We start from the raw sequence: 13,202 nt of genomic DNA, 5'->3' as shown, positions 1-13,202 counted from the left end.
CCAACCCGCCAACACCCAACCCGTAACCACAAAACCCAACACCACCCCACCCATTGTCCGCATCTTCTCCTACACCATACACCCCTGTTTCCATCCTACCAGCTAAAGTTGTTCCTACCGTCGCCCCTGTCAATGATCATGGCATGCGTACTCGCGTCAAATCAGGTTTTCGCCAGCCCACAGATCGCCTCAACCTACATGCTACCACATCTCTCTCTTCCATCCCCAGAACTTACAAAACTGCGCTTCTTGATCCAAACTGGGCTGCTACCATGCAAGAAGAATACGATGCTTTAATTCAAAACAATACTTGGAAGTTAGTTCCTCTTCCTTCCAATACAAATATCGTTTCTGGAAAATGGGTCTTCCGCCAAAAATTCCACTCTGACGGGAGCCTCTCCCGCTATAAAGCCTGCTGGGTCTTTCGTGGTAGGCCTTTTCCTAGTAGTGTACTGAACCGTCTGTCACCGGACATAGGATCCGGAATACCTCCAAAAGCGATCACGTCCTCCAAAGCGACTCCATCCGGGCTATGACCGCCTGTCATATGCCCGAATGAGTCCGAAGAAGTGGGAGGGATGGACCTCCCAGCCTGATCCACCGCGGTACCGTTAACCGCGACGGCCGAAGCACTGATCACCGCCAATCGGCTATCATCACTGACCGGCCTGGACACCACCTGTGTCGAGCTGGTCGAACGTCGCGACGGAGAGCGAGATGGAGGCCTAGAACCCAACACTTTAGGGGGGGGGGGGGGGAGAAGTCGCCGCTGGTCATCCCTCCACCGCAACCACCACCATAGACACATCCGTCTCCACCGGGGTGTCTGGGCGCATATGCGGCGTCGGCTGCAATGAAACCTCATCCACCATCTGTCGGTGGTGCTCCTCCACCACCTGTGATGGAAGATCATCATCAGAGTCCTCCATCTCCACGCGGTCACCCCAAAGAAGGCTCGGTGTGGACACTGCCTGAAACGAACCGAACCGGAGAGATGCCGCCGGAGTGGAGAGGGGCGCCGCCCCTTTCTCAGTCCTTGGCTCAGTCGACTGTGTGGATTTTCTGGCCGGTTTGTCCTAACAAACTTGTGCGTGCAAACTGACTGCCTGACACGGAAACAATCATCAGGGCCAAACAAACAGGCTGTGCTAGCTGTGAGGGAGAGGAAAACGATTCCCTCTCTATCCTCTCAATTAATCTACAAGCTTTGGTCTCATCGACATAATTTTTCCTTGAGATCTAGCGCTCACCTCTTTTGACTCGGTCACTACCATTCGAATGCATGCTGACTGGGTTAATATATGAACTCTGGTTTCATCTACAATTTTGGTTTAAATCTGGCTAGCAGCCATGTCCTTGGTAATATCGTACTACACGGCCGGCTAGCCTCCTTTGACTCGGTCATCACCATTCTAATACATGTTGATTGGATTAATACGATTGGACCTAGTTAGCTGAGCTGTGCATAATATTCCTAGTAGCCAGACATTGGGGACCTTAACTCTTCTCTATCCAGCCTCAGTAACAACGTCCTCGCAAGTAGTCTATATATGAAGACGAACCACGGTGGCAATTTAGTTATAGCTAGCAAGCTGAAGTGTTAGCTTCTCATACATGAAGAAAAGAAATTAAGGGAGAAACAAAGAGGATTTAAGAAGCTGTATAGCAGCGAGAGATAAGAGGCCGGGAGTGGCCAAGAGGGTGAGAGTTGAGCATGGAGTTCGCAACGGGGGCGATGGGGGCCGTCCTCCCTAAGCTAGGGGAGCTACTCCAGGAGGAGTACAACCTACAGACTAGTGTGAAGCAGGGTATCATGGAACTCATGTCTGAGCTCGAGCACATGCAAGCTGCCCTTGAAAAGGTTTCCAATGTGCCACTAGACCAGCTTGACGGACAGGTCCACATTTGGGCTTGTGAGGTCAGAGAAATGTCCTACGCCATAGAGGACACCCTTGACTCCTCTATGGTGTGCATCAAGGGTTTTCAGCCATGCATGCCCCACACCTTCATGGGCTTCATCAACAAGACCAAGAATGAGATCATCATGCTCAAGGCTCGCCGTGAAATGGCTAACGACATCAAGCATATCAAGAGCCAAGTTAGCAAGGTGAAAGAACGCTATGATAGGTACAAAATCGATGATGTTGTTGCAAATCCCACGACTGCGATAGACCCTCGTCTCTCGGCTCTGTACAACAAGGTCTCTGACCTTGTTGGTATTGATAAGGCAATGGACGAGCTAGCAAAGCTATCTGAGTGTCTTGACGTGTCTGAAAAAGAGTTGAAGGCAATCTCGGTTGTTGGATTCGGAGGATGGGGTAAGACAACTCTTGCTAAAGCTTTTTATGACAAACTTAAGAAGAGATTCGACTGTTGGGGTTTTGTTCCAGTGGGTCAAAATCCTGACCAAAGGAAAGTTCTTCGGGATATTCTCCATGAACTTGACAAGAACAAGTATAAAAACATTACCTCGTCACAAATGGATATAAGGCAGCTTATTGATGAACTAAAAAGATTCCTCATGAACAAAAGGTACGCACATCCCCCTCCCCCCCCCCCCCCCCCACCCGCCCAACTTATCAATGTCATCCTTACGTATGCCCACTTGTACTTTGTACCAAGTATTTTGCTACTCGGTCACATTTAATGCTTACATGAGCTGCTTGTCATTACATGTTCTCCCATTTTGCTTCTAATACATACTCCCTCTGTCCGAAAAAGCTTGTCCCAAGCTTGTTCCTCAAATGGATGTATCTAGCACTAACTTGGTGCTAGATACATCCATTTTAGAGACAAGCTTTTTCGGACGGAGGGAGTACATGGGAAAGTAGTTGCTGCACCCCACCACACTACACCCCCGCAAGAAAACATAGAAAAATATTTCAAAAAGTTCTGAAACTTTCTGGGAAAGATTATGAATAGATGTTACGGGAGCTTGCAAAGTTTGGTGGTCAAATAACATTTAAGGAGATCTGTACAAAAAAACAAAATTACTCAAAATTACTCAAAAATGTATGTGCATTGTTTGAGCAAATTTTGTAAAAACATGTACAGAGCTCCTCGAATGTTATTTGACCATCAAGCTTTTTCAAGCGCCTATATCATTTGTTAATAATCATTCCCACAACGTTTCAGATTTTTTTGAAATGTTTTGCTATGTTTTCTTGCGGAGGTGTAGTGTGGTGGGATGTATAAAAACTACTCTCATACATACATATATGTAGAATTCTAGACTACTAGCCATGTGAAAAAGATGACAAGAGATTCACTATAGTAATAGATGGCTTTATTACTCAGTACATGAACAGAACACTCAATACCTTTCAACCCTGCAACTGAGAAATAATATGAATTCGATGAAAATATTTGACAACCACCTCAAATTAATGCATGTATGGATCTGGATGGACGGAGAGGATCCTTGTTTGAATTGATACTACTCTAGATAATTTACCTTTTTAAAGCTTTCCTTTTTTTGCAAATAGGTACTTGATAGTTATTGATGACATATGGGATATGTCAACATGGGAAATTGTCAAGTGTGCATTGGAGGAGAGTAATCCTGAACTGGGGGAGAGTAAGGTTGAAAGTAGAATAATTGTAACTACTCGTATTTGTGAAGTTGCTGAAAAAGTAGGTGGTGTTTACAACATAAAACTACTTTCAGATGATATGTCCAAACAATTATTCTGCAGAAGACTGTGGGGTGCTAAAGGCACGATTCATGATGATGAGACTTCTGAAGTGTCCACCAAAATTTTAAGGAAGTGTGGTGGTGTCCCACTATCTATAATTACAATAGCTAGCTTGCTTGTTGATAAAGGCCGGGAGGACTGGCCAAAGGTATATGATGCTATTGGATTTGGGCATGAGGACAACGAAGCTATTACAAACACAAGAAAGATATTGTCTTTTAGCTATTATGATCTTCCTCCTTACCTAAAGAATTGCTTATTGCACCTAAGCATCTTTCCAGAAGATCACTTGATTAAGAAAAGGGAGTTGATATGGATCTGTATTGCAGAAGGTTTTATCCAGTGTAAACAAGGGTTAAGATTATTTGACATTGGTGAGAGCTATTTTAACCAGCTTGCAAATAGAAGTATGATCCGGCTGACGGAGGGCAATAGCAGCACTAACTATGATGGTTGTCGTGTTCATGATATGGTGCTGGATTTAATACGCAACTTGTCTAGTAAGTTAAACTTTGTTACAATTTGTGATAATGACAAGGACCTCCACACATATTTACCTAGTAAAAGCAGCACTGTTCATAGATTAGCCATCCACCGATGGTGTGCAGGGCGCAACCCTGTTATCATGGAAATGGGACATGTGAGGTCATTTAGTGCAACCTTGTCTAGTGATAGTAGATTGCTCCAACTGTTGAAATTTACAGTGTTACGAGTATTGGTCCTGGATAACTGTGATTTTTCTGCGGGAGCATGTCGCCTTGAGCATCTTGGCAGGTTGGTTCATCTGAGGTACCTAGGGCTGGTTAAGACACCGGTTGTGGAGCTTCCAGTGAAGATAGGACATGATCTCAAGTTTCTGCAAACCTTAGACATAAGGGGGAGTGACATAGAGGAATTGCCAGCCTCTGTCGCTGAGATGAGCAAACTGATGTGCCTGCGTGCCTACAGGATCACAACTATAATGGCTAAGATAGGGAAGTTGACATCTCTGGAAGATCTTGAGCTCTGCGTGGACGAGTGCCCAAACTTTGTCACGCAGCTGAGAAAGCTGACAGAGATGAGGAATCTAAATATTCGTATCCCTGAGTTAGACGAGAGCATGAGTAAGGCTTTGGTTGAGTCGCTATGCAATTTGCGCAGAATCCAAATTCTGATGGTCATGACTGAGGAATATAATGATGATGGCGCCTGGGAAGCCTGGGCACCGCCATTAGAGCTCCGCGAGGTGTTACTGATTGGCATATGTTTACCAAGGCGTCCATCGTGGATGGATTCCACGTGTTGTCCGCATCTGTCCTACCTGAACTTCTATGTCAAAGAGGTGAGAGAACAGGATCTGCGTATCCTCGGGAGGCTACCAGTGCTCCGCTGCCTCGACATGTCGATAGATAACACTCCCTTAGCATATACTATTGGTAGCGATGAGTTCCGAAACTTGAGAAATATCGACCCGACTATAGAGATCATATTTGGTAGAGAGGGGGGAGCGCTCCCAATGCTTGAAGATTTGAAATGCTGTATCAGCGTAGGAAATCAGGACGTCCGCGGCTTAGTACCGGGGAACATGCCTTTGCTCCAACATGTCTATTATGAACTTCACGGGAAGGGGTTCACTAGGGAAGAGGTGGAGCTGACCGAGGTAGCGCTGCGGCACGCGGCCACGAAAGTCCACCCCAACCGTCCTGGATTGGCTATAGATAGATGCTACTGCGAGGTACATTTGTACATTTATGGGTTACATCAACTCAAGCATCTATTTTATGCCATTCCCATGAAATCCTAGCCTCACACAGATTTTGCATATATCCAGTTCAGAAGTACACTTCACATATATACCTCACCTGCTGTATTCACATATAATACCATCTGGTACCACATATCGATGTACTATATGTATATTCCTCTAATTGGATGCATGCTTCCGTTTCTTTCTTTCTTGCAGTATGATTCCGACCAAGATGATGATTCCGACCTAGATGATGATTCCGACGAGGAGGTTTTGTCTACTAGCCATGAGGTATAAGGCTGCATACTAGCTCACACTCTATTGAGCATAATAACCAAATTAGCTGCAGGTTACACGAAAGTCCTCCTCTGCTCATGAGCACATATGCAGTGGGTTTTTTATTTCAGAAACAAAATAATTTTGGACCTCACTGAAATATGCAAAATTTCAGAAATTTCACATCAGAAATTATTTCAGCTTTTAAATTTCACTTAATTTTAATTAATTTTAACATAATTTAAATTTATTTTGAAATCGGTTTGAATCTGCATTGAAATTTTGGGGTTAAAAATATTTCGGACCCCACTGAAATATGCGAAATTTCAGAAATTTCATTGAAATTTTTAACCCCTATTTGAATAACAAATTCAATAAAAATTTGTAAAAAGTAAAAAAAACATTGAGGAAAATATTGTTGAATATTTCAATTGTATGCAAAGTTTCATCATGGAATGACATTCACGGAAGCCTTGACGAAAAGAAGAAAATCAGTGCTCAAAAATGCTTTCGGAAATAGCTTTTTTTGGAAAACTGAATTTATTTTGCCACGACATCCAAGAATTTCATTCCATGATGAAACTTTGTGAGCTTTCAAAACATTCAACAATGCTTTCCACAAAATTATTTAGTTTTCTTTTAATTTGCTTACCATTTTTCTGAATTTATTGTTCATCCGAATCCATTTATACTCAGGAGCAGATAATCCATGGCCCTGGTTACGTATCTTACATTATGTATGTGGCTGGGTAATTTAAAAAATATATGAGACATATGCTAATCATCTAAAGAACGAGCAATAACACAAACACTGCACTAAGATTTGTTGACAGAGTTTGGCATGAACGTCTATATCCTTACAATATGACCACAAGAAATCTGCACATAAGTGATGAAACCAAGAGATGACACGAAACATCACCACACATGTACCCACATCCCTAATCAAATTTGATTTCATAAACAATGACCCCATGAGCCGAGCCGAGTACCTGAAACCAAGCGTGGCTCTGGCTCGGTCCGGACCGAGCCGGCTCATGACGTGTGCGTAGGCGTGCACGTGCGTGGACGTGAGTGGGAGTGTACCACTGTTTTGAGTGCATTGGATATGGTCACAACCATACCGGTTTCTCCTAGTTATATGAGGTCATGATGATAATCAAGGGAGTGTAAGCAATTCAGCCCTCGGTAAAAGGAACCACTCCTATCAATGTGTCGTCGGCAAGATGGGTTCCGCTTGTCAGTTTGATAACACCAGCATGTGAGCCTCTCAAGCGAGGGCCACATGTTGGGCCACTTTTAGGGCATTGATGTAGACCGACATGTCAGTTTGTTTTGTGGGAAGTAATATATGAATTTATTTGGGGACTTTGGTGCCAACCAGGTTTAGAAAGCACCTCTACGCTCTACCGCTTCTCGTTGTTGATTGATTGACCCTGGCATCAATAGCTTTTGGTGCTGTCCATCTATTTCATTACATACTGTGTATTATGAGTAGTACATCATTTTTGCTCTAAGGCTTGCATCTCGGTCCATGTGTGCCAAGTAATGAGTTGTTGCAAACCTTTTTGACATCGTTAGTTAAGTGTTATGAAAGTAATTTCAAGTGTGCATGGGGCTAACTATTAGTATGAGTAACTCTCTAACTCTGTATATGTAGATGGATAAAAGTGAATGGTCAAGGAAGCGCTCATTGTTTGAAGAGGGTTCTACTTCTAGGACTGCTCCGAGTTCAGATGATAAGGTAATTATCAACTATTTTTGAGTCACTTTAGATAATTTAGTGCGTGCCTTTGTTAGATTGGTTGTAATATGATTTTGCTCCTTGCAGAAACAAAAAACTGTGCAAGAATCAAGGGGTGATGATGATCCACCATCATCACCCCATCATGATTTAAAATCAGCCAAGGTAGTGAGAGTATCCAGTGCTATTGCCGCTCAGCTCGGAATCAAATTTGGTGTTCACCAAACTATGGTTCTTGAAGCCATTGTTAAACCAAACCAACAAGCAACTTGTTTTATTGTTGGTTGCATAATATATGATAAGCTCAAGCACTACAACTGGCGCATTGTGCAGTCCCAACATAATGAAAGCAGTGGATATGTTTATGTGAAGATGCGACATGATGATTTGAAGAAATTTCATGGAAAGTCATATGGGTGGGCTGGAGAACAAGCCACTTTTTGTATGGTTAAAACCATCCTGCCGATTAGTCCGGATCCTGTAGATGAGCATCAGGTGGTGAAGATTGCATGAGTATTGTCACGATTAGTATGTAGTTCATGTCGTATAGATTTATGTGAGCGGTTTTCTAGGCATTGTTTATTTTAAGGTTTACTATAATCATATTTGAAACTTATGTAATGAATCTATCGTATGGATAACTGCTAGTGTAGCCACAGTGCTCTCCAAAGAGTATTACATGTAATGATTCATGGGCATGGATATAGAAGCAAAGAGTTTTAATATGCAATTTTTATGTTTTTACTACATTATGTGGCCAGACTTTAATCATTCTTTTTCAGCATTACAATATAGCACATGAAAATTTGATAATATTTCAATATCCTACACAAGCAAACGCAGAACCTGCATCCATCATCAATTTATAGCATCCACATACACAACATTTTCAATCCATGGGAGTCATTGACCCATTTATCACGAACGGTCACCAAAGTGTCAGGTAACAAACTCGCACCGAGAATGTATCATGTGCAATGGCCTGGCTCGTGCACCAGATGCTCCGAGCAATTGTGCGCCACTGGATGGAAAATGGATGGGCGGGATGTCATCATCAGGTGGCCGCCGGTACATTTTACATAATGTACCTTACAAATTAATTTAACTGCGCAAACAGTCCCTCTGAACCCATCATCTCCTTCCTGTCCTCTGTTCCCTTTCTGTACCTCTACCAGGCGATCTGTGAGCTAGGGTTAGGAAAAATCTGCTCCATCGGCACTCTCTCTCCATCTGTCGGACCATCGCACCTAGTTCTAGCACCGGTGACCCTCCTATCCTCTGAAACGACCTCACCCAGCAGCCACCGTCATCGCCGCGGGAAGCATGTAAATGTAGTGCCGCCGTGCTGCAGGTCCGGTCAACGTCGACGCAGCCGTTGCCAAGGAGCCGCCCATCCTCTGCAACTTAAAGGATCCAGGGTATTATCTCCTATTCAATTATCCATGTATTATGTAAGAGATGTGTTCGTTGTTCCCATCCCTAATCTGTAAAGAGTATCCATATGTCTTGAAGTTGTAAAGCAAGATTTGTGCATGAATGTTATGGCTATGTGCAAAATTGTTACTAGGAAGTTAGCATGCATGCGTGGAGTAGATTATATTTGATGTGCTTTTCTTCTGGTTCACTTTGGTCCAATTGAAATTTCTGAATGCATTTCTAGTTCTATCTTATTCATGATTTTTTTTGTTGCAATCCACTTTCTAACAATTGTTTAATATCAACAGTACTGATCTAGCGTGCATGCCTGGAGTGATCTTACCAATTCCTGAATCCGATACATGTAACTGTAGTACATGTATACACTTTGTTTTGATTTGATGATTCTTAACAGGTTGTGCAAGCGTATTTGAGGTCTTGCATCACTGCTAGTGACTTTCTATCTTCATTGATGCTCTAGCTTGAAGCACTCCTGTTTGGTGGCATTTTTCTGGCTGATGGATGATTCTGCTTGCACTCTGGCCAACCTGTGGCTATTGCTACTTTTTTTAACTGTTTGTGAACTAAGTCTGGTGCTTGCGCTTATGCTCACATTTGTGAAATCACACTGTTTGTGCACTTGTGATTTCATTATAATAAAATGAAAGAAAGGGGTGTGCCCCTTTTCTCTAAAAACAATATGATTCGTCAGTTGATCCATATCTCTAAAATGAGTTTGTGCATGGAGGGTATGTGAAAAATGGTGACCTGGGAGTCCGCATACATGAATGGATTACATTATATTGGTCGTGTATTGTTTTCATTCACTCTGTTGATGTTACAATGGAAAGTGCACTTATGATGTCCAATTGGACATGCTAAAAGCATTACTAGTTGTTTATATGCATGAAATATGTCCAAATACATTATATTCACACACACAAAAATGTTGTTCCGATCCACATTCTAGTAATGCACAAGAAGTAACAATACAAACCTGTGCCACTTGTTAGTAAGTTAGTCATCTTACCAAATCATGATGCATCTAATGTTCAGTCAATATATTTACATAAATAGGCATCATAGGATCTTTGGCAAGGGTTGCTCTAACCGTTGGTTCAACTACATCAATAGGAGTTGAAGACGCCAATAGCTTTTCTATGGTGATTCCTTTGTTGTATTCATCACGTATGTCGCACCATTCTTATCATTTGACTGACAAAAAATTGATGGCTTGACTGCAATTCAGATGGTCACAAAACTCAGAGTGGTAAGAGATTGAAGATGTGGTCAGAGCATACCGTAAACCAAAATAAAAAGATGTGTTATAACAAGCGATGTAAAAATATGGATGTCCTTTCTAAGGTTTTACTAATGTGGTTTTGTTATTTGTAATAGGGCGAATAGCATCCAAAAGGCCCAAATAGTTTAAAATATTTGCTCCTCTTTTATTACAGAATTATTACCATGAGCCATTTCACATTATATTTTGATCCCTTAGTTTATTGTTGCAGCACAAGCCTGTGGGATTATTTCGACATGCATTATGTATTCCAACATCTTGAAGCCTGTGGCACCAGATAACTATCAAAATGACTTTGTGCGGTCTTGCTAGTTGGACCAATGACTGTTTGTACTCTTGTAACGCCCGGATAATTAAGCTAAAGTAAGTCCCTGTTAATGATGCCACGTCACCAGGATTACTGTTATCAGTCTCGCGATGGTTCAAACACGACTCAAATTCAAATTTAAAATAAAGTCAAACGGTAAAAGTTTTCAAACTTTAAAACTAAAATTCGCATTATTCAGTAATTCCCCTGATCATTTGTCATGTTGAACCCAACCTTATTTGGACCACCAATTAACCCCTAGGAATTTATAAAGTGGTCCAACAGCAAATAAAATAGCCTTTTCAAAATAAGCAAATATTTATACAATTCCAATTGACCTCAAACTTTGTATGTCAATCCAAAATATTGTGAAGTATTTAAGTGACAAGTTTCATGATGAATAAAATTCAATTGGTATTTAAAAGAAGTGCAAAACTATGGTGAATAAAAGAAATCAAAGAATAAATAGAGGCAGAAAAATAAAGAAATGGGGGGAAACCTAACTACTGTACACTTAAAACCCAAAGGGCCAGTAGCTAGCCTAGCCCACCAGGAGGTTTCCTCCTACCTCCTGTTCACAGGAGAGGCGCTGGACGCGCCCGCGACGTCCATGGCCGGATCCGACACGTGCCGGCCATCGAGCGACGCGCCGGCGTCCAATAAGGTCGTCTCGACCCCCCTGCAAACCCTAGCACGCCAGAACCCACCTCTCTTGCCCCTCTTCTTGATCTCGACGAACCCGAACCACCCGTAGCCATGGCCTCGCCGTCCGCGTAGCCACCGGCCACCCCGTGCTACACCATCGCGTTCCGGACGTCCAGCACCTTCGTCTTCGTCGCCCAAGCCACCAGAGCAAAGCCCTGGAGCTTTTCCCCGTCGCACGCATCTTCTTCCTCCCCGCGGTCGGCGCGCATCGCCGCTCGGTCCTCCACCACCGCAGCGTCTCCGTCTCCGTCAAGCTCTTCACTGCACCCGATGTAAGCTGCCGCCCCTTCCCCCCTTTCCTTCGCTTGATTCCATAGCCGTAGCCACCCACATCCAGCAAGGCCGCCATGGCTGTACCTCGTGCCTGCGTCGCACACGTCCTACCGCGCCTGCCGTGGACCTCTCGCTGCGTCCGATCGCGCGCGCCGCACCCAGGGCGTGCCCGTTAGCAGCCAACTCACCTGCGCCATCGCATGACCTCGCCTTTCCCCTGCTGCTGCTCGGACGCCTTCCCTCGCTGCAGCATCCCTGCCCGACACCCCGCTGCAGCCGTGCTGCTCTGCTGCCGCGGCTTACCCCAGCCGCGTGCTCTGCCACGTCGAGTCGCAGCCGCCGGAGCCGTGGCCGCGCTCACCCCCGTGCCACTTCTCGCGTCGCGGTCGTCCTGCGCCCGAAAACATATAATGAGCACCTGCACCCAGGCCCTCCCTATCTAGCCATCCATTCTGTGCATCGCGATCGTGCAAATACATTTCTCTTTTTTGTTTCTCTCGCATAAAACATGTTTTGAAGTTCAAACCTTTGCAGCATGGCAAAGTTTTCTATCTAGAATCTAGGATAAATCTTTCAGATTTTTTTGTCAAATATAAATATACAAATTATGATTTTCTAGATTAAAAATTTGTTTTTTGTATATTTATGTTTGACAAAAAATTCTAAAAGATTTATCCTAAATTCTAGATAGAAAGCTTTGCCACGCTGCAAAAGTTTGAACTTCAAGACATGTTCTATGTGAGAGAAACAAAAAAGAGAACATTTCATATAGAAAGTTAATTGTGTTGCACAGATTTTAAAGCAATATTGAACGGTCAGGATAGCAGGGCCCGGGTGCAGATGTTCTAAAAATCCACGCTCGTCATGCGCCTCGCCTGACCGTGCCGCTCCTGCCCTGCGGCCGCGGCAGCCCTCCCCCGCGCAGCCGCTCGCGCCCAACCACCGGACACACACGCCCCGCATCCGTCCCGCCCTGCGCCCAGCACACGCGGCCGTGTGCATGCCGCTTGCTTCGCTGCTGCTTTGCAGCTCCCGCAGCCGCTGCCTGTTGCTATGCTGTACTGCTACAGTAACTAAATGTTATTGTAGCAGTAGCTAGCTTTCGTCTTTCTACAATGACTAGCCCTCTAAACAGCCCCTAAACAGCGATAAGGCAAGTCCTAACATGGGTGAAAATTATATAAACGGAAAGTAATGTAACGGGCTTCGTTTTGTTCCATTGGACCTGCTTCAGATAATGCGTGGATTAATTCCTATGAAAATCATAAAGTTTTATGTTCTGTTAACAGAAAAACCGAGAAACAACTTTATTTTCATAGCTACTTTAGAGCTTTGATGATTAAGCAAATGAACTCTAATTTGGATGAAAGTGATACTAACATGGAGTTCACATAAAATTCTCAAGATTGATATAAGGCACAAAATCATAGGATGTACAGAACAGTAGTTGTCGCCTTTTGAAACCAGTTAAGTGATGTTTAAAACTGTCGAACTCTCAGACTAGGCAAAATTTCAGGAATTTTTAGAATATTGCAAGAAGTTTGATAATTCATAGAAAAGTATCCATCTCTCGGATAAAAAAGTTTTATACATGAAAGTTGCTCAGAACAACGAGACGAATCCGAATATGCGGCCCGTTCGTCCGCCACCCATCCCTAGCATAGCGAACATGCAACCATCCCCCTCCGGTTCGTCTGTCCGATAATGCCAAACTTCGGGAAAACATTCCCGGGTGTTATCCCCCTTTGCCAGTATCG

General features: G+C 43.6%; 1 protein-coding gene across 1 annotated transcript; it reads left to right on the top strand.

The window, feature by feature from the left end:
* Window positions 1–1,714: 1,714 nt before the first annotated feature.
* LOC123142144 (disease resistance protein Pik-2-like) lies at window positions 1,715–7,954 on the top strand. Its single transcript, XM_044561156.1, has 6 exons — window positions 1,715–2,532; window positions 3,486–4,195; window positions 4,400–5,409; window positions 5,638–5,712; window positions 7,358–7,441; window positions 7,529–7,954. Exons 1-6 carry the CDS (start codon window positions 1,715–1,717, stop codon window positions 7,952–7,954), a joined length of 3,123 nt encoding a protein of 1,040 aa, XP_044417091.1.
* The last annotated feature ends 5,248 nt before the right edge of the window (window positions 7,955–13,202 follow it).

The sequence above is a fragment of the Triticum aestivum genome, chromosome 6D, assembly GCF_018294505.1.
Source record: "Triticum aestivum cultivar Chinese Spring chromosome 6D, IWGSC CS RefSeq v2.1, whole genome shotgun sequence".
Taxonomy (NCBI): domain Eukaryota; kingdom Viridiplantae; phylum Streptophyta; class Magnoliopsida; order Poales; family Poaceae; genus Triticum; species Triticum aestivum.
The sequence above is the reverse complement of the archived record's forward strand: the minus strand, read 5'-3'. Positions and strand labels throughout refer to the sequence as shown.